General features: G+C 41.3%; 1 protein-coding gene across 1 annotated transcript in view; it reads right to left on the bottom strand.

Moving 5' to 3' along the window:
* The window catches only part of kif5c (kinesin family member 5C), a 168,327-nt gene extending 156,405 nt beyond the window's left edge, over nt 1–11,922 (bottom strand). The window contains 1 exon segment of the mRNA XM_028806530.2: nt 11,404–11,922. Coding sequence (XP_028662363.1) covers nt 11,404–11,529 — 126 coding nt within the window. The 5' untranslated portion in view covers nt 11,530–11,922.
* Between the last annotated feature and the right edge of the window lie 8,263 nt (nt 11,923–20,185).

Here is a 20,185-nt window from a genome sequence, read left to right as displayed (position 1 = left end):
CAGGAAAGTGAAAATCACCTTCAGAAATGCCAGTACCACCCAACCCAAAGACATGCTGATATTAAGGTAAGCATTATATTTTAAGACCACAGAATCTGTTGAAACATAGATAATCTAACATGCCTGTTTCCTACAGAAAATAATAATTTCCTAGTAATCATACTTTATTTAATAGTTTAAAAACATGAACTATACTGCATGCACAATTTGCACAAATGAAAGTTACACTTACATCAGTATTTGGAGGCAAAGATACAGTGTGAACTGTACATTACAAAAAAATTAAACAATATGTGTGTACTCAATATAGTGTACTTTAAAAGAATTATCACTAGAAACTCTCAAGCCAGCACCTCCAGTGCCTGTACACAAATCTGACTGACAAGACAGCAAAAACAGCAATAATTAAACTGAAACATTTCCATCAATAACATTTTACTTTCCTTCTAGTTACCAAGCTTTGTTGGCCATATTATAGTAAAGCTTGCTCTACATTATCTATAAGCCTTTGCAGAACTGACAAAAAAGGGAAAAAGGCAGATCAGGACGTACCTAAATAAACAGTAGTGTACTAAAAGAACTTCTGCTCAGTCTGAATAACAGGACACTAGAAGTTACTAATTACTTTTACGTATTCAAACATGGCGATTTCTGTTGTTCCCTTTCTACCATCTTCTGAGCAAAACAATTTGGCATTGATTACACAAAAATCATGCTTTGTTGTGTTTCATTGTAGTTGTCTATAACACATATTTTGCCTTCTCTTATTATGTGTGCAAACAACATGCTACAAAAAGTGCATAACGTGGAGTGTTTGATTTGCATTGTGAGCTTGCAATGTACAATGTGCATGCAGGAGGAAAATGGCACTGGCTTTTTAAAATAAAAATATAAGACACTGCCTTAATTTATAGCATATTCAGTATATTTCAGATTTGTTATCTTAAGTATACTGTACAATTATATTCCTATTTGCTGGCAAGTAGTCCTTGAAGTGGAAATAAATTACTGGCAGTACTCTGTTTAGTCAGCATCTTGTTCCTCCTCCCAATTCATTACTACTTTCATGTGACAGGGAGGGGGGCTCCCCTTTTTGTGTATATTAGTATATAATAGAGAAGGGAGGGGGAGCTCCTTGAAACTTCAAGCTCCGCTGGTAATGTCCAACTTCAAGTACTGCCTGCAAGACCAAATAAACACCACCTCTCTGCCACTTTCCCTGTCCAGTACCTGAATCTCACTGCATGGGTCATCTAAGACATAACACCACAAGGATAGGCTGCAGCTGCCCTGCAACCTGCTCAGGATAAGCAGGTTAGGAAAATGAACAGATAATGAAAAATATTGTAACATGGCTGACAGGTTGCATTAGCCTGGAGATCAGTCACCCACACTATAAGCTGACATTCCATCACACAAATGAGAGGCTTCAGGGAACCCTGCAAAAGGGGCAAACCTGCCAAAGATGCAAAAGAATGTCAACTAGTGCAGCCACAGTGAGCAATCGTTTTAGGGATAGCGAGTTACCTACTTGTAAAAGAGCAGTGTAAACAGCAAGGAACCTTGGGCACTCTGAGTCTACAAGCAGTGTAGGTGACAAGGCACGCTATTTTAAGACAGAAATACTGGAGGCAACACTTTATTAAGACCCAAAATGCACAAAATAGAATTGTAAACCTTCTCCAACATACTGCTCCTCAGGCAGAATGCAGATCCACATCTACAGGTCATATAATATGGAAAGGGCACTCTGGGAATTGCTTTTTAATTGCCTCTTCCTCACAGATGCGAGGTGAAAAAAGTGAATCTCCCTGCATTTACATTTTGATATTGTAAGCAGGATAAAGGCTTGACTTCTGATCCCTCAAGCACGTTATGCGCACAATACACACTTGGGAAGGAAATCAATGATTCTTATTAGGGAGGAAAAAGAAGAAGAGACACGTAGAGAATGAATGAGTTAGTATGTGGAATTCTGACACAAAGACAACAAATGTAGAAAAACATCATCTGTAACTGACAAACCCCAGTGGAAAAAGACTAAAACGCTACCTTTAGAAGCGGGTAAGCAGAGATAAAGATAACAGCTTTCAGAAATAAAAAGACAGCAAGGTGTAATCAGTCTCACATTGGGACTTAATTTCCTTTCCAAACACACTAAACTTCTGAAAGACACACCTGAAATTGTTGTAGAAGATTAAACCATGCTTTCTTTTGCAGAACATAGTATAAATATTGTAAAGCTTATTTGAACCAGTAAAATATTTCATTTTCATCACTCACTCTATATACACTTGACAATCACAAATGGTCAAAATTAGAATGTCTTACTAGATTAAACAATGCAAATATACGTAGGTCTATATGTCAGTTTCAATTAAACATTACTAGTTAAGTCTGCTTAGGTCCAGGAAAAGAAGACGATAATTTGGCTGATTAGAGCAATGAACCTAAGTGATAATTATAGCAAGTGCTTACTGTGGAGGTGAGCCGTTCCACATCAGCACTCCACTGACTGCGATTAGTCCACCTCAAGCACAGGATTATAAAGGGAGCCAGGAGACAGAAAGGAAGAGATGAAAAGAATCGAGAAAATAATGGGAAGAAAAGAATCATTTGGGAGCCACTGTCAGTAGGAGGCAGTAAAGCAGTCAGGAATATCCCATGGTAGAGCAGTGTGACCGGTGTGAGGAATGTTCTGGAGTGGACCAGGTCACTATGAAGAGCAGAAGCAATCAGAAAATAAATAAGAATCCCACAGACAACAAGGCAATACGGAAGGCAGAACCAGGCTCCATTGGCCTCAGAGGACACCAAGGAATGGTGGCTGGGATGGGAGGCAAGGAGGGACCCCTGAGGAATCCAGTGGACACCAAGGCACAGGGAAAATGAAGTCGGGCTCAGTGTGTCAGTGTCTCTGTCCCCCTGAGCATACCCAGGAAACAGGTGAGTGGGACGAGATGACAGAGAGAGACCAGTGGACAGAGAATTAAAAAAAAAATTCTGGCTTGGTTTTATACTTGGCTTTAACAGAATATTTATTGTTATTTATTTGACTTTTAACTTCCCCACATGCACTGTATTTTTATTGGATTATGTCAGTCAGTCAGTCAGTTTCCAACCCACTATATCCTAACACAGGGTCACGGGGGTCTGCTGGAGCCAATCCCAGCCAACACAGGGCACAAGGCCGGAAACAAATCCCGGGCAGGGTGCCAGCCCACCGCAGGGCACACACACACCCACACACCAATTTAGGATCGCCAATGCACCTAACCTGCATGTCTTTGGACTGTGGGAGGAAACCCACGCAGACACAGGGAGAACATGCAAACTCCATGCAGGGAGGACCTGGGAAGTGAAACCAAGTTCTCCTTACTGCGAGGCAACAGCGCTACCACTGCGCTACCGTGCTGTCCATTAGATTATGTATTTATCCATATTTATTTACTGCACTTTGGACAGTTTGTTTTACAAATTAATTTCACAATGCACTGTTTGCACCAACCATGCTATAATATGTGTCCTATTTGCTTAGTCCATCTCAGCACATGACTATCAATGTCCCATGTTCAAGAGGAGTATGCCAGCTGAAGGCAACTCAGGCATCACAGCACGCTCCATGAAGCATCCCAGTAAAATGTCCCTTTGTTTCCATTGGAGTCAGAGTTGTCTTTATTTTTTAAACCTTTGTCTCACAATGTATTTTTATTGTAGCTGATAGTAGTAGAGCACATCACACTGGTTACAACATGCTGTACAAGAATGCCACCAGCCTACTAGCAGACCTCAAACAAGACAAGTGTCTCGATTTTCAGTAACCTCCACTAGACTTAACTCAGGATGATTGGCAGCACAGTAGTTTGTTAGCATGTTCTCCCAGTGTATGGACTGCCATGTTCCAGGTATTTTTTCCCCCAGCAGCCAAAAATGACAATGCCAGAACAACTGAATTCTCCAAATTGACAGAGCACGATCCAAGAGTGTGCACAAGTGTGCCCTGTACTGCAATAGATTTACAGGGATGGATACTAAATTTGCCAAGAAAGGTTTTTGGATTCTCGCCAGACTGTCATGAAAAAGGGGTGTCAGAAAATGGATGGATGGACAGACTTAACCCCAACGACAACTGTCCATTATGGCCCCACTGGCACTTGATTTTTCTTAAGAAAGTTCAATATACCATACCAGTGTGCAGGCTGCTTCACGTCATTACTTCTGTTACATCCAGGATATTCAAGTATCCAACCACTTGTTTCAAAATGAGGAAAAGGTGTTTGCTTTATCATCAGAACGGAGCAGCTCCTTATGAACACCAGGTAAAAGGCAAGAGCCCACCCTTTGCATGAAAAGGGAAATGTGTGTACTGTTAAACTGTGGTATGTACTATAAGTCACTTTGGATGAAAGTATCAGCTTAATAAACTTCAATTAAGAGTTAATAGAATAAAATAAGTGAATAAGTCCTATTACTAGATGTCCTCCACAATCCTAATACTTAAGTGGTTGTGGAAGTTATACAACTGACAAAATGCTCCAAATAGTAATAGTACAAGGCACCATATTAATCAGGTAATAATATTTTAGTTCATGATATTAGATGCAACATCCATTCATATGTACTACAAAATATGAACAGCATTCAGCTAACCAAAACTCATCTTGCAAATTTGCAAACACAGGACAAATGAGCATTTGTTCTAGTTTTCTAATCCCTCATGATGGCAGAATAACAATAGGCAAGCATTATTTAGCAGTGGGCTGACAGCAGCCGGTGTCAGAATGATGTTCTTTCCACTTCAAAGAGCAAAAGTCACAAATAAAATGCTGCCATAGATTACCATAAACTAAACAGAAATCTTCCAAACGTAAACAAACACAGTATGAGATCTGAGCAAGCAATGCACAAAAATACTTCATAGGCTCCCAAGAGTAAGCAGAATTTAAAAAGAAAATGCTCCAAAACAACAAAGGTTCTTTAGGATTTGAAAGGGCTCTTCACACACAGCTTCCACGCAGAACTGACCACTATGTGACATCTGCATTATTTCGGAGATTTTTTTCTCAGATGACGCTAGTAAGTTAAACTGTAGCACCAACCTCCTCCTTCTTCTTATCATCATATCTCACAACTGCTGCTAGCAGGTTATCACTCAATTAAAAGAAAGCTGCCTATCAAAAAGACTCATAGATATATTAATTTCCCTATTATAAGTTACTAGCTGTACCCCGTGGCTTCGCCCACATAATAATGAAACAGGACAAACTTAAAAAAATCAATAGACATTGGCACTATATCTGAGAGCGTTCAGCTCTGACAGGAAAGTGTTCACCGCGTGGGGAGAAAAGCACATGGCCATGATATCTCTGGCAATCAGCAGCTACCCTCTAAAACACATGGAGCTCTGATCTCTCTCTCAAAAACGTCAAACATTACTCCTTAACAATCTGTAGATGATAATGTCTGTTGAACAAACAGGTATTGCTAGCTAAGCGGAGGCAAGGTGCACTCCAACACGTGGCGAGACGTAGACTAACTCGAAGAGAGGCTGGCGAGTGAATGAGGAAGGCCCCACCCCGCTGCTCTCGGCCCACAGCCACTCTGTTGGATTTGCCTAAATACATTGGTACCGCAAGTGAACTAGCGTGATGAGAGAAGTCACAAAATCAACCAGAAAGTTCAAGCAAATTATAGAAAACAACCAGATCTAAATCCGTTAAGTAATTCTCTCGTGAAAAGTGGACAGACATACAGACAGGATGCACTTGGACAACAAAATTTTTAAAACCATTTCTTAGCGAACACCTATGGGCCAAGGGTAACCTACATTCCAAATTTCAAGTCCCAAGTCCTCATGGTTTGGGAGATTTCGTGATGAGTGAGTCAGTGGTATTTGGCTTTTATTTATATAGATTTGCACAAATGTCCAGTAATAGGAACAATTTTCTATACCAAGGTTTTTTTTTTTTTCTGTATCAAACCTTTCACCTAAACCTCCCCAAGGTATACTGAAGAGCTGACCTACAGTACCGACAGAATTTCATTTGTAAGATCTGCCTGCAGTCACTGCTCAAAATATTACATTTTGCTCATTCCATTTATTAAATCAACCTAATATTGAAGAAGGTAATGTACTCATGTTACCCTTTTCAGGATTCTACAATATGCTAACCTTTCCTTCTAGGAAATTTTATATACAAAAACTCACTGATACATGAGAAACGAAACAGCATTCATTGATTTTGAAAGTTGTTCAGTCATTCCTGGGCCATAAACAGATAAGTCAATCCTGGTAACACTCAGTACAACAGCAACTGTTTCTTGCATTCAATGTGCTGTTTTTCTTCTATATATCATTTTCTTGTGAAGTGTCTTGTGTAAGAAATGCACCACAGGAAATAAAAGTAGAAATGGGATTCAGTGATATTTAGAAATAAAACGTGGTATGTCTTATCAGATTAGTTCAATGGGGAGAAATAAAAACTCTGAGAATACATTTGCAGATGCCAGACAATGGACACAGAGAAGGCAGGGCACAAATAATAAAATTGTAATTAAATGAAAACACCTTATCTCAGGAAAAAAAAGAACCTACTCAGAGAGATATAGCAGTTCTACAGCTTGATTGATATCTAGGAGAACAAAATATGTAGTGAACATTGTCACACACATACAAACAGGAGGAAGCGGAGTGGACCGAAAGAAGGTAATTCCACGCCAGGTCAGGGGGTGGCAGGGTGCGCTAAACTTTCCTCTGTTTTCTCTGCAGACCATATACGGGAAAACCTGCCTGATTTCTCTTCAAAGACAACACTTCCGATTCTGGAACCATCTTGAAACATCACTTCCGGTCCCGGCATCCAAGATGACATCATTTCCGGGACCTGGTTTATAAAGATGCCATTTTGGCTTAACAAATCAGTTCAGATTGACAACTCGAACTGTGCACTTTGGTGTGATGACTAGAACCTTTTGTATATACTGTACGATATACAGTATGTATGGGTGGCTGCCCCAAACCTTTCTGCGTGTCCGAAGCTGATTTATTTTACAATATCTTATCAGCTATTATAAAGAAGTACATTGAGTTTCAGTTCAGGGACTTTATTTCTGAAGATGCTTTCTTTAATAATAATAATAATTCTTTGCATTTATATACAATTGGAACCTTATCCAAAGCTGCTTCCTGCCATGTACCAGTGGTGTGAGGACAGGCACTGGCTTCTCAGGACCCTTCAGTTCAGTACATGGATGGACTCTCTCCAGTATAGGGTGGCAGGGGGGCAGACCTATTTGGTGGGCAATGTAGAAATCAAACCTAGACTGGACAGCTCCTCATTATAAACCAATATATGAATACTAGGCTTATTTAGAGATGCCAAGCAACCAGACAGCACGTCTCCAGAATTACGCAGGAGACCTAAAGGACCACAAGAGGAACATGCAGACTCCACATATGTAACATTGTCTGAGGACAATAGAAATCTAAGAATTCATAAAACTTTTTGTTTTTTTTCTAAACACTGTATTAGTGCAGGGCGGCACGGTGGCGCAGTGGGTAGCGCTGCTGCCTCGCAGTTGGGACACCTGGTGACCTGGGTTCGATTCCCGGGTCCTCCCTGCGTGGAGTTTGTATGTTCTCCCCGTGTCTGCGTGGGTTTCCTCCGGGCGCTCCGGTTTCCTCCCACAGTCCAAAGACATGCAGGTTAGGTGGATTGGCGATTCTAAATTGGCCCTAGTGTGTGCTTGGTGTGTGGGTGTGTTTGTGTGTGTCCTGTGGTGGGTTGGCACCCTGCCCGGGATTGGTTCCTGCCTTGTGCCCTGTGTTGGCTGGGATTGGCTCCAGCAGACCCCCGTGACCCTGTGTTCGGATTCAGCGGGTTGGAAAATGGATGGATGGATGGATGTATTAGTGCAGGGCAGCTCCTTCTATACAACTTAAGAGTATGTTCACAAAATATTTCTGCCTTTTCCACAGTCAAAAGGCTGAACTAATAATTTGTACAAAGTAAATAGAAAAGAAGACACCAGAAGACCGGCATCCATATAGTGTTCCACACACATGGAGGTAATGGTGCTTCTTGCTGCAGGATTGCAAAGTTGCATTTCCAAAACCCTAAGAAGTAACACACAGATACACTGAACAGACCATTTAATTTTAGTAGACAAGCAAAAAGCTGAACATGGCAGCAACAAAGTTGAAATTAGGGGTCTCAGTCTCAGCTCTTGGAAGGCTACAGTGGCTGCAGATAGTGGAGCTCCCGGTTGTTTCTACTTCAGAAGCCTGTCCTAGCCATTAATTAAACATATTGCTTGCTAATACTCTTTCACTCTGCCACATCATACATTTCTAATATTGTTGGTATTTCTTTACTGGGATGATAAATGGAATGTTTTGCAGGCCATAGTGGATTACTACTTTTCAGCTTTTCAATGCTTTTCTTACTTTTACTGTTAGTTATTTTATGATGGCTGTACAAACTGGAACTAATTAAATTTTGGATTCTGTGTTATTCTCAGAGTTGTAGGGACAGGCTCCTAGGTGTGCATGAGCTGACAGCCAATGAGCGTTTTGCAATGTAAAATGTTTACAATGCGCACAGAGACGAGTCCTACCAGATCTTCAAGATAAAGAAGAATAGAGAAGAGCAATGGTGACTTCAAGAGAACAGAAGGAAAAATGGGCATTCTGGACGACGCAGAGAAGAGGTGCGTGGAACTCTGGAGCCAGCACAGATATCTATGAAATGTCTTGCTTTTTGTTAGAACGCAACAGAGGGGAGGAAAAAAAAAAAAAAGGATGCTCAGTGTTGATTGGTTGCTGGAATGTGTTGGATTTTTTTTATACTTTTGCAGCACAAAAGGAAATCTGAAACTGTTCTGAGACGTTGTGAAGGAGTTGTGTAGTCCATTATCCCTGACGGTTCCTAGTTGTGTAATCAGCCACGTTCAAGTTAGGGAGATTCACCAACTGCAATTATTAAATGTGACATGCTCTCACACTCAAGGTCACGTAGTGTTATGCCAGTTTAAGACATTTAAAACTTAAGGCCAAAAACATATGCTAAAGTAGTGGCAATAATTTCCGTCTAATCAAGACAACTGGGACCTCACAGAAACCGAGTGTACACCAGTTCTAAATTGTCACAACTTGACAAAAAAATGTTAAAATACTTCAAGAAAGAAAGGGTGTTCTTGCTAGAGAGCTGCAGGAAATAAATAATGCAAAGTAAATAACAATTAAAGAGCACAGCTCTCAGAAATGTCATGAATTTTTATTAAAGCTTGAAACTAGATAGGCCTGGAGCAAGTTTTGCTCAAAAAAACTAAGTAAGCCATTCCTCTCCTCTAACAATAATAATATTATTCTAATTAATGACATTTTTATAACTACTCACAGAGTGTTTCACATAGATATCAGCCTCCACCACCGATGTGTAGAATACGTACACCTGGGTGATGGGATGGCAGCCGTTCTTACACCAGTATGCTCACCACACATTAGCTGTGAGGTGGTGAAGGGCTGGCAGATAATTAGCCACTAAGAGACTGTAGATGATTAGGGGGCATAGAATGGACAAAGTGTGATGGGCAAATTAGCCACGACATGGGGAAACACTCCATCTCTAGGGATCTTTTATGACCACCAAGAGTCAGGACCTTGGTTTTTTGTCTGATCCAAAGGACAGTGACAATGTTTACAGCACAGTGTCCCTGCCACTGCACAGAGATCCACATACAGTACAAACCACAGCGTAGGCACTCCTTGAGGTTGGTGTTGGGGAGGCCGTCAAGGTCTTCTCAGTTGGTCTCTCAACCAAGTACTGCCTGGGCCCTAACATGTTTAGCTTCAGGTAGAATGGCAGCAGCTAATCCTGTAATTCTTAGTAGCAGCTGGACCTGCACGTTCTCAGGTGCACAAGTAGTAGTACGGTCAATCACGGGTTCCGGTTACTCAGAAGCAGATGTGTGTCTGTAACATACACGCTTATTCAATTCAATGCCACTTGGTCTTGGTCTCCACAGCTGTTACTTTCTAAGTTACAACTTACAGTGGTCACCTAAGACATATTTTCTCTAAGAATACAGGTAAGGGGAGTTTTGGTTTTCCTCTGCACCACTGTAGACCAGCTATATATATACACCTCAAGAATAATGTTAATGGACTCAATTAACATGTCATACATAATTGTATGTCAATCAGAATATCAATGACTTTGTTTTACTGTCATGTATGTAAATGTATGGCTTCAAATTGCTGTCAGTGTTTTATAGCTGCAAACTTGTACATGGGCTCTGCAGAATGTATTTGGAAAAGAGAATTTGGCAAAAATACATAGAATTAAATACTGACCTAAGTGGTTACTGGGAGGTACATTTCCATACTTTAATCTATCATTGATTTCCTTACTTCGATATTTGGCGGTTATTATACATTTATGACATGTGCAATCATGTCTGCTGATAATTCTTCAGCATTACGCTTCTCCCTTACCGTACAGACTCGGTGCTTTTCACATTTTAAACTGCTTTAACAGTTCAAGTACATATCAAAGGGTGAAAAAGAAAAACCTGAAACCTTCAGTAAGGCGGATACATACATGAGGAAAAACTGAACTTCGACGCGTGCTTTCCAGTTCGCCCGTCAATTCACAATCACTTGGTCATAAGACGAGCACCTTGCGTCAATCAAGCTGTGCGCAGGTGCAGTCGCCTCTGCTGACGTCACCCACGCATAGGCACTGCAGTCGCCAGAAAGCGCCGCCCGCACACAGAGAGTGAGAGAGAAAGAGAGAGAGGCGGCACACCTGCAGGTAAAGCCAGGCGGTCACCTCCACATTGGCGCTCGGTGCGCCTGCCAAGCCCACGGGGTATGCAAGGATACATTCGCACGGATTCGGATCACTGCATAGCAAAATAAACACATACACAAAAAAATCATACACCAATTCCGTTAAAGTTAATGCAACAATGTGCCTCCGTTTTCTCAAGCAAAGCGTTCTCCCTGCAATTAGTAAGGATTTTTACCTAAATCATTTGTGACTGTTATTGTTTAAATAGTCTTTATTGGCAAAAAAAAAGAATGAGCAAGAATCTTGAAGTCCAACCGTGATTATTCATTATTTTCTGCATTGTCATTTTATTTCACAAAGCAGCCTTTAAAATGACCTCCCGCAGATGTTAACGTGTTTTACCAGGTAGTGAGCATTTTAGGCACAAATTTAACTGTCAACGAGGGAGGATTGCATTACTTCTTAAGCTTCTATTTTCTCTGCTATCCCATAAAAAAGATTGTTTAATTACAATTACATGATTGATCAGTGCAATTAAAATATAAAAAACACATTATACATTATTTAAAACACAGTACCAATAATAATAATGAGCTGCAATTGGCCTTACCCCAATAACAACGGTGTCGTCACCTTTAAATTTCGGAATATATTTGTCTCCTCTTTCAATCTCTGACTGATTTAATGGCCTAAAGCGGCACATTACTTTGATGCTGCATTCTGCTGGATCCGCCATCTCCACCAGTCCCAGTAGTATGTACAAAATAATATATACAGTAGTTAAATATTTACTTCAGTGATACAATCGTCTCAGCGGATCTCAAAGAAGCAGTCACCCTCACAGCACGGGAAAAAGTGTTCAGCCTTGGATAAACATTGTCATTAGTATCAATGCATTCCAATCATTTTCGTGATGCTCCTGGAAGCTAAATGTATATAGAAATTGAAATTATGGCAAGGCACTGAAAATAATTTATAAATTGCTTTCAAACAGGTTTGCGCTGATTGTAAAATACAAGGTGCGTCCCCCAAAAATAAAAATCCTCTCTTCACATCCGAATATAAGAATTGCATCCTCCAGAGCGCCCTGCCATCCCGCATCAGCTGTGATCTCCGCCTCAACTCCAGGGGCTTTCAGTGTTCGCCGCATTACATCATTCCTCGCAGGGCGCGCAATGCATTTCGGGAGGTGTAGTTCGTTCGCAGCATCTTTCTAGGTACAGTACTGCAAATTCAAGATACGCGCAGCCACTCGCCTTTCGCTGTTTTATGTACAAAATAAATTTGATAATGGTGGAAGAACAAAACAGCAGGAGCTGCAACGGCGTTCATAAGTTCACGCCTGCTTATGTAACAGAAACGGAAATAAACTTTCCACGTTCTCTTCGGGAGGTTCATTCAAGTGGGTTGTTATGCGACGTACGCGTGCGGGATGTTCGCTCAGGACTGACGCCCCATACAGGGCAGGATCGCACCCTGTACGTCAGACCCAGTACTGTACGAACAGGTCAGAAAATTGATGGAGCGACTTTTATCCAAAACCAGATTATGAAGTTCAGAAAAAATCTGGTAGGTAAATGAAGTAGTACCCAAAAATAAAACGTACGATAAACAGTATGTGATTGGCTGTGACGTGCAAATTCTATGCAAAACAGCTAAAACAATGTCCTCATTAATTTACATTATGATAAAAATGTTTATAACAACACTCAACTTTTTCTTGTTAAGTGATTTTTCAAATGTTACTTTATATGCTTGATGCTATTTTTTATCTAGTAAATGACTTTTTTGTAATACATGAAACTGAGATTGTGCTGCTAGATTTAACTCTGTGCACCTTTGTGTGAAAATGTGCAACGTGAACTTTCCAATTGACCAACGGGCTAGAAGGCTAGAGCCCCGTATTTTCATCTTTAAAATAAGTACTGTTTCTTTAATTTAATATTTGCACTTCCTTTCCATGCTTTTCCAAGTTAAGGCAAGCTGGTCATGTTATGAAATGTTCAGTAGAATTTGTTTCCTTACAGGTATCCACAAATATTTGAAAAAAGAAAGGAGATCAATATCAGGAATGCTTTAAGTATGCGACATTAGGCTGATCAGGGTGAGGCTGAGCATCATCTTAATCTTCACCTGCCTCTGAGGAGGACCATCTTGAAGGTACTAAATTTGATCAATTCAGAAAGTTGTTAGATTGCTTCCCTTTCTATACACTTTATTGTATTGTAGATGTAATGAAAAGTCAAGCAAAATGACACCTTTTATTGGCTAACTAAAAAGATTACAATATGCAAGCTTTCGAAGCAACTCAGGCCCCTTCTTCAGGCAAAATGTAATCAAGATGTAATCCTGTTAGGGGTCGCCACAGAGGATCATCTTGTCCACATATTGATTTGGCAAAATTTTACACCGGATGCCCTTCCTGACATAACCCTCCCCATTTATCCGGGCTTGGGACCGACACAAAGAAACACACTGGTTTGTGCATCCCCTTTGGCTGGGTTATGTTCAATAATTTATAATGACAAAGTGAAAATATGTTTTCAGTATGGTTTTCAAATTTATTAAAAATTGAAATTTCTCATTTCTACAAGCCTTCAGACCCTTAATTCAATACATTGTAGAAACTCCTTCTTATGAATTGGAGTTTCAGAGCACTAAAGAGTTCCAGGAAGGTCCAGAAATACTTCCAATAATGCTCACTTTGGGATTACCACCAAAAAGGGTAGATAAAGGGGTCTGAACACTTTCTGAAGCCACTGTATGTGTGCTCCTTCCACTTCAAAAATGCCAGCAGTATGAAGACCACAAATAAGTGCAAGAGTCCTGGAGAAAAAAACAAAATCTGAAGAGGTTCCAGGTCAAAAGACCACCCAGACCCCACTGGGCATTTTGCATAAATTAAATGTTCTTAAGTCTTCTTTATTGTTTTATATTTTTAGGCTTTATCTTAGAGGATTCAATGCAATGGGTCTTGAGGAAGGTTGGGGAATCCACTTTAATTCAGACATCACAGGCGGCTGCAGATAACTTTGACTGGATGTGATAGTGTAGGACAATACCACCATGACGAAAGAGCTTGGGATCCTGGTTGGCAACCACCAGGCAGACTTGAGGTTCAGTCCCACCCTCTGGAAATGATCATCTATCTTCCACAGCCAGATGTTATGTGTGTGTCACCTTGGCTTGGTCCAGCTGCTAGGGTTCTGAACAGTAGGATCCTGTGAGCTGGATCTCCCTTGGGGAATCGCACCACATGGCCGTAGTGCTGTAACTGACGCTCCCTCACAATGCAGGTAATGTGCCTCATTTGGGACTCCGTGAGCAACAGCTCATTCTACACAAAGTCAAGTACTCAAGGATTCTCTGAAAAGACACAGTACTGAAGGAGTCCAGTCTTCATCTCAGGTCACTGGATAGCATCCATGTCTAGCAACCATATAGCAAAACAGAAGGTACCAAGACTCTAAAGACTTGGACCTTTGTCCTTTTGCATAAATAGGGAATGCCACACACCCCTTTCCAACGACCTCCGTCATTTGACTTCATAGGAAGAGTCACCAGAAACATGAATGTCACTGCCAAGGTAAGTAAACCTCTCAACAAGGTCAACACTCTCTCTGCAAACAAACACACTGCTGATTGCTGTACCCAAGAGGTCATTAAAGGCCTGGATCTTGGTTTTTATCCAGGACACTCGCAAGCCCAGACACTCCGACTCCTCGCTTAGTCTCTCTAGCGCCCTGATCAGAGCCTCCATTGACGCTACAAAGATCACAGCATTGTCAGCTAAGTCAAGATCAGTGAATCTCTCTTCACCAACAGATGCCCCACAGCCGCTGGACCCCACGGTCCTGCCCAACACCCAGTCCATACGAGCATTGAACAGAGTAGGAGCAAGAACACACCTCTGACAAACCTCAGAATCAACTGGGGAAAACGCAGAGGTCCTGCTTCACAGTACCAGTGTATAGGAGTGTGTTACAGTAATCTGCTCAACTTTAAACAAAAGCGTGAATTAATTTCTCAGCATCCTTCAATGTCATAAGAGGTCTAACTTTTGCAATGTTCCTTAAATGGAAAAATCAGTTCTAGTAATCTGGTTAATATACAATGTAAAGTTTAGGTCATGATAAAACCTAAATTCATCCACTTTGACTTTTAAGGCTAAGGGGTCAAGTTTACTTCTAATACCCTCACTATTTCCATTTTTAATAATGACTAAGACTTCAGTAATTTCCTTTAGTAACTTGAGGAAATTATTAACTTATCCATTCTGAAGTACGAGACAGACATTGGATCAGAGAGTCCAGAGTGTCAGAGTCATCTGGCACTATCGATAAATGAACCTGCGTGTCATTTGCATAGCTGTGGTAGTTCACCTTGTGTTCAGAGATAATCCGGCCTATTGGGAGCATGTAGATTGAAAATAATAATAAGCCCAGAATAGAACCTCGTGGTGTGCCGTGTTGAGGTGTTGCTGTTTACGCAGTTCTTGCCAAACATATTTTCCTGGATAGCTGGTGTTTGCAAGTCTCTCAGTTCATTTTTTACATTTAAGTTAAAGCCAGGCATCTGTGCCCCATTGTTTGATTGATTTTATTTGCGATAGAAACGCCGCATGAGTCTGTATGTCACAATAGTCATGAGTGAAAGAGGGACAGACATTATTAGTTGGTAAGTTAATGTTAACATTAGAAAAGTCGGCACAGAAGAGGAAAAATTCTGGTATGGGACACACCACCACATTCATTCTAAAACCATGACTGGTAGTTGGTGAAATAAGACAGTACAGTATACCCTCTTAAAATGTTATGGTTTAAAAGTAACCATGTATATTTTACATTCAACACATTCTCTTCAAGACATAGCGGCAGATCACACTGTCCAAAGTGGACAGTCAGAATGTTTAACAATTTGGTGTGAAAAGGGCCTACAGCATTTGATTCAGGCATTCCCACAAATCCATTAATTCCTTTTCTGTATTTCAAGCAACTTCCTAAGTCAGTTTCTCCCATTTACATAAGGAGATTTTGGCCTACGTGTCCTTACAAAACTGCTAGGTCTCTGTAATATTTGTGTTTTTTTTGTAACGTCTACCTATCTTCAGGTTCTTCTAAGTCATAGCTGATGAATTTAGATCTTGACTTTGATATGCCCATCCTCCAACCTCTTCCACTTATCCGAGGTCGGGTCGCGGGGGCAGCAGCTTGAGCAGAGATGCCCAGACTTCCCTCTCCCCGGCCACTTCTTCCAGCTCTTCCGGGAGAATCCCAAGGTGTTCCCAGGCCAGCCGGGAGATATAGTCCCTCCAGCGTGTCCTGGGTCTTCCCCGAGGCCTCCTTCCGGTTGGACATGCCCGGAACACCTCACCAGGGAGGCGTCCAGGAGGCATCCTGATTAGATGCCCGAGCCACCTCATCTGACTCCTCTCGATGCGGAGGAGCAGCGGCTCTACTGTGAGCCCCTCCTGGATGACTGAGCTTCTCACCCTGTCTTTAAGGGAGAGCCCAGACACCCTGCGGAGGAAACTCATTTCAGCCACTTGTATTCGCGATCTCATTCTTTCGGTCACTACTACATTGACTACATTGACTTTGATATGTCTAATCCAAATTTCAGAATTTCTTTGTTCACAAATACAGTACAACGATTTTGCTTTGGATTCTTGTTGCACCATCCTCTTTATTTTAGGTTTTGCTTTAGCTTTGGCTGTTAGGTGGTCTGAACTTCTTCTCCAGCATATTCTTGGTCAGTGTGCAGTCATTGCAGATTCAAAGATAACAAGGTGCTGAGGTCCAGAGGCATCAAAGCAGACTCAGACCCTCTCTCCACCATAGATGTGCAGTCCTTGCTGTGAATGTAGCCTTTGGCTTTCACCACCTACTATGTGATATTTTACATAATGGCCAAGCATCCCAACTTATGCCCAGAGCACATTATTTACAGATGTAAGAAGGAAGGCAGACTGACCTTACTGAGCCAAAATAAGACTCTGCCGAACCTTTTTGTAATAAATTAGGTGATGCTGAGGGACCACTTTGACTCAACATTCTCATCTAAGCAACATGACGTGACTAAACAGGAGAATAAACTGTTAAGTTATATAGTGAAAAAAAAAGACTATGTACTATGTGTTAGAGAAGCCACATCTGGAGTACTTTGTGCATTTCTGGTTACCACATTACAAAAACACATAACAGCACTTGAAGCTGAGCAGAGAAGAGCAAACAGGCGAGTCCCAGGACTTAAGGACATGTCCTACTCTGACAGACTTAGAGAATGAAACCTTCTTAGGCTCAAGCAAAGGAGACGGTATGTGGACCTAATACTGATCTTCAAAATTCTCAATCTCTAATCAATAATATAGATCCATTAGAATTGTTTGAACTGAATGATGGATTATGGGAAGTGCAATTAGGGCTGAAGCCAGGAAGCACGTTTTATGATAAGAGTTGTGGGAATCTGGAAGAAACTACTGAGAAATATAGTTGAAGCAGAAGGCTTGACAACCTTGAACAATATCTGGATGAGTTAGGGGCAGCACGGTGGCGCAGTGGTAGCGCTGCTGCCTCACAGGATACCCGGGTTCACTTCCCAGGTCCTCCCTGCGTGGAGTTTGCATGTTCTCCCTGTGTCTGCGTGGGTTTCCTCCGGGCGCTCCAGTTTCCTCCTACAGTCCAAAGACATGCAGGTTAGGTGCATTGGCGATCCTAAATTGTCCCCAGTGTGTGCTTAGTATGTGTGTGTGTGTGTTTGTGTGTGCTCTGTGGTGGGCTGGTGCCCTGCCCAGGATTTGTTCCTGCCTTGTGCCCTGTGTTGGCTGGGATTGGCTCCAGCAGACCCCCATGACCCTGAAGTTAGGGTATAGCGGGTTGGATAATGGATGGCTGACTTAGTTCAACAAACAAGCCTAATGGGTTAAACTGTCAAATTTCTTCAGTTGTTATAAGAGATCCTTAATGATGTTCACCCCAAAAATCATAAATCTCTTCATTTTTCCTCAGCAGCCCTGTTAATGCAAACAAGTTTCCTAAAGTCTCTAATTATTTTCTTTTGTTGTAATGAAGCTGAGGAGCAGATTCTCGTTTCCTTTCAGTGAGCAGTTTGTCCCTCCTCCTCCTCCTCCTCGTAGGGATGGTGTAGATCAGACCAGAATGTTCAAACAGCGCTCACTATATTGGGTTTGGGTTTAATTCCCCTCTGTAGGCTGCACCATTGTGTGAGTGTTTGTATTTTTTTTTCTAAAAAACCATAAGAAACACCAGTAGTTTATTTTCATTATGACTTTCTCCATTTGTAGTGTAAGAGACGGCTCTGTTAAAGGGGTCAGGTTTTTGGACACGAACATTAAACAGAGTTTCACATTTTTGCTATGTCCAGGTTGGTGTCCGGGAGTGTGGCTCTACGTTTCTGACTGTGACACACACAACACATGAATGGACCGAGCTATTGGGATCAAATGTGCCACTCTTATAAGAACGAGAAAATCTTTAAATGTTCTTGTTTTTGTGGAAAATTAGCTCATGGGAATTTATGTATTTCTGAGAATTATTCTGTATTTATTTGTATTTTATGTTTTATGGCCATTTTTGAATGATTATTTTTCATATGTTTATATATTTGCTGTTATAATTGTGTATTGTCCCTTTAACTGCACTTTCATTCCCTGTGTGTTGTGGGTGGAGCCCCAAGAGGCGGGGCCACCTTGATGCCACTCCCTCTGAGCCCACACTGGGCTATTTAAGGCCACAAGTCAATCTTTACACTTGTGTTGTCTGAAGACGTTCTGTAAGTACCATTATGTTCATTGGATTTGTCTGGTTTTCTTGATCTTTTTGCACTGTTTAAAGTCACAGTTATTTTTTCATAAACATAGTACACAGTACATGTGCTGATCATAAAATTAGAATATCATGACAAAGTTGATTTATTTCAGTAATTCCATTCAAAAAGTGAAACTTGTATATTAGATTCATTCATTACACACAGACTGATGTTTAATCAAATGTTTATTTCTTTTAATGTTGATGATTATAACTGACAACTAATGAAAGTCCCAAATTCAGTATCTCGGAAAATTAGAATATTGTGAAAAGGTTCAATATTGAAGACACCTGGTGCCACATTCTAATCAGCTAATTAACTCAAAACACCTGCAAAAGCCTTTAAATGGTCTGTCAGTCTAGTTCTGTAGGCTACACAATCATGGGGAAGACTGCTGACTTGACAGTTGTCCTAAAGATGACCATTGACACCTTGTACAAGGAGGGCAAGACACAAAAGGTCATTGCTAAAGAGGCTGGCTGTTCACAGAGCTCTGTGTCCAAGCACATTAATTGAGAGGCGAAGGGAAGGACAAGATGTGGTAGAAAAAAGTGTACAAGCAATAGGGATAGCCACACCCTGGAGAGGATTGTGAAACAAAACCCATTTAAAATGTGGGGGAGATTCACAAAGAGTGGACTGCAGCTGGAGTCAGTGCTTCAAGAACCACCACACACAGACGTATGCAAGACATGGGTTTCAGCTGTCGCATTCCTTGTGTCAAGCCACTCTTGAACAAGAGACAACGTCAGAAGCGTCTCGCCTGGGCTAAAGACAAAAAGGACTGGACTGCTGCTTTCTGATGAAAGTAAATTTTGCATTTCCTTTGGAAATCAAGGTCCCAGAGTCTGGAGGAAGACAGGAGAGGCACAGAATCCACGATGTGTGAGGTCCAGTGTAAAGTTTCCACAGTCAGTGATGGTTTGGGGTGCCATGTCATCTGCTGGTGTTGGTCCATTGTGTTTTCTGAGGTCCAAGGTCAACGCAGCTGTCTACCAGGAAGTGTTAGAGGACTTCATGCTTCCTGCTGCTGACAAACTTTATGGAGATGCAGATTTCATTTTCCAACAGGACCTGGCACCTGCACACAGTGCCAAAGCTACCAGTACCTGGTTTAAGGACCATGGTATCCCTGTTCTTGATTGGCCAGCAAACTCGCCTGAACTTAACCCCATAGAAAATCTATGGGGTATTGTGAAGAGGAAGATGCAATACGCCAGACCCAACAATTCAGAAGTGCTGAAGGCCACTATTAGAGCAACATGGGCTCTCATAACACCTGAGCAGTGCCACAGACTGATCGACTCCATGCCACGCCGCATTGCTGCAGTAATCCAGGCCAAAGGAGCCCCAACTAAATATTGAATGCTGTACATGCTCATACTTTTCATGTTCATACCTTTCAGTTGGCCAACATTTCTAAAAATCCTTTTTTTTGCATTGGTCTTAATTGATATTCTAATTTTCCGAGATACTGAATTTGGGACTTTCATTAGTAGTCAGTTATAATCATCAACATTAAAAGAAATAAACATTTGAAATACATCAGTCTGTGTGTAATGAAT

Source organism: Erpetoichthys calabaricus, chromosome 8, assembly GCF_900747795.2.
Source record: "Erpetoichthys calabaricus chromosome 8, fErpCal1.3, whole genome shotgun sequence".
In the NCBI taxonomy this organism is placed as follows: Eukaryota; Metazoa; Chordata; class Cladistia; order Polypteriformes; family Polypteridae; genus Erpetoichthys; species Erpetoichthys calabaricus.
Note: the sequence above shows the minus strand (reverse complement) of the source record. Positions and strands in the feature narration are given on the sequence as shown.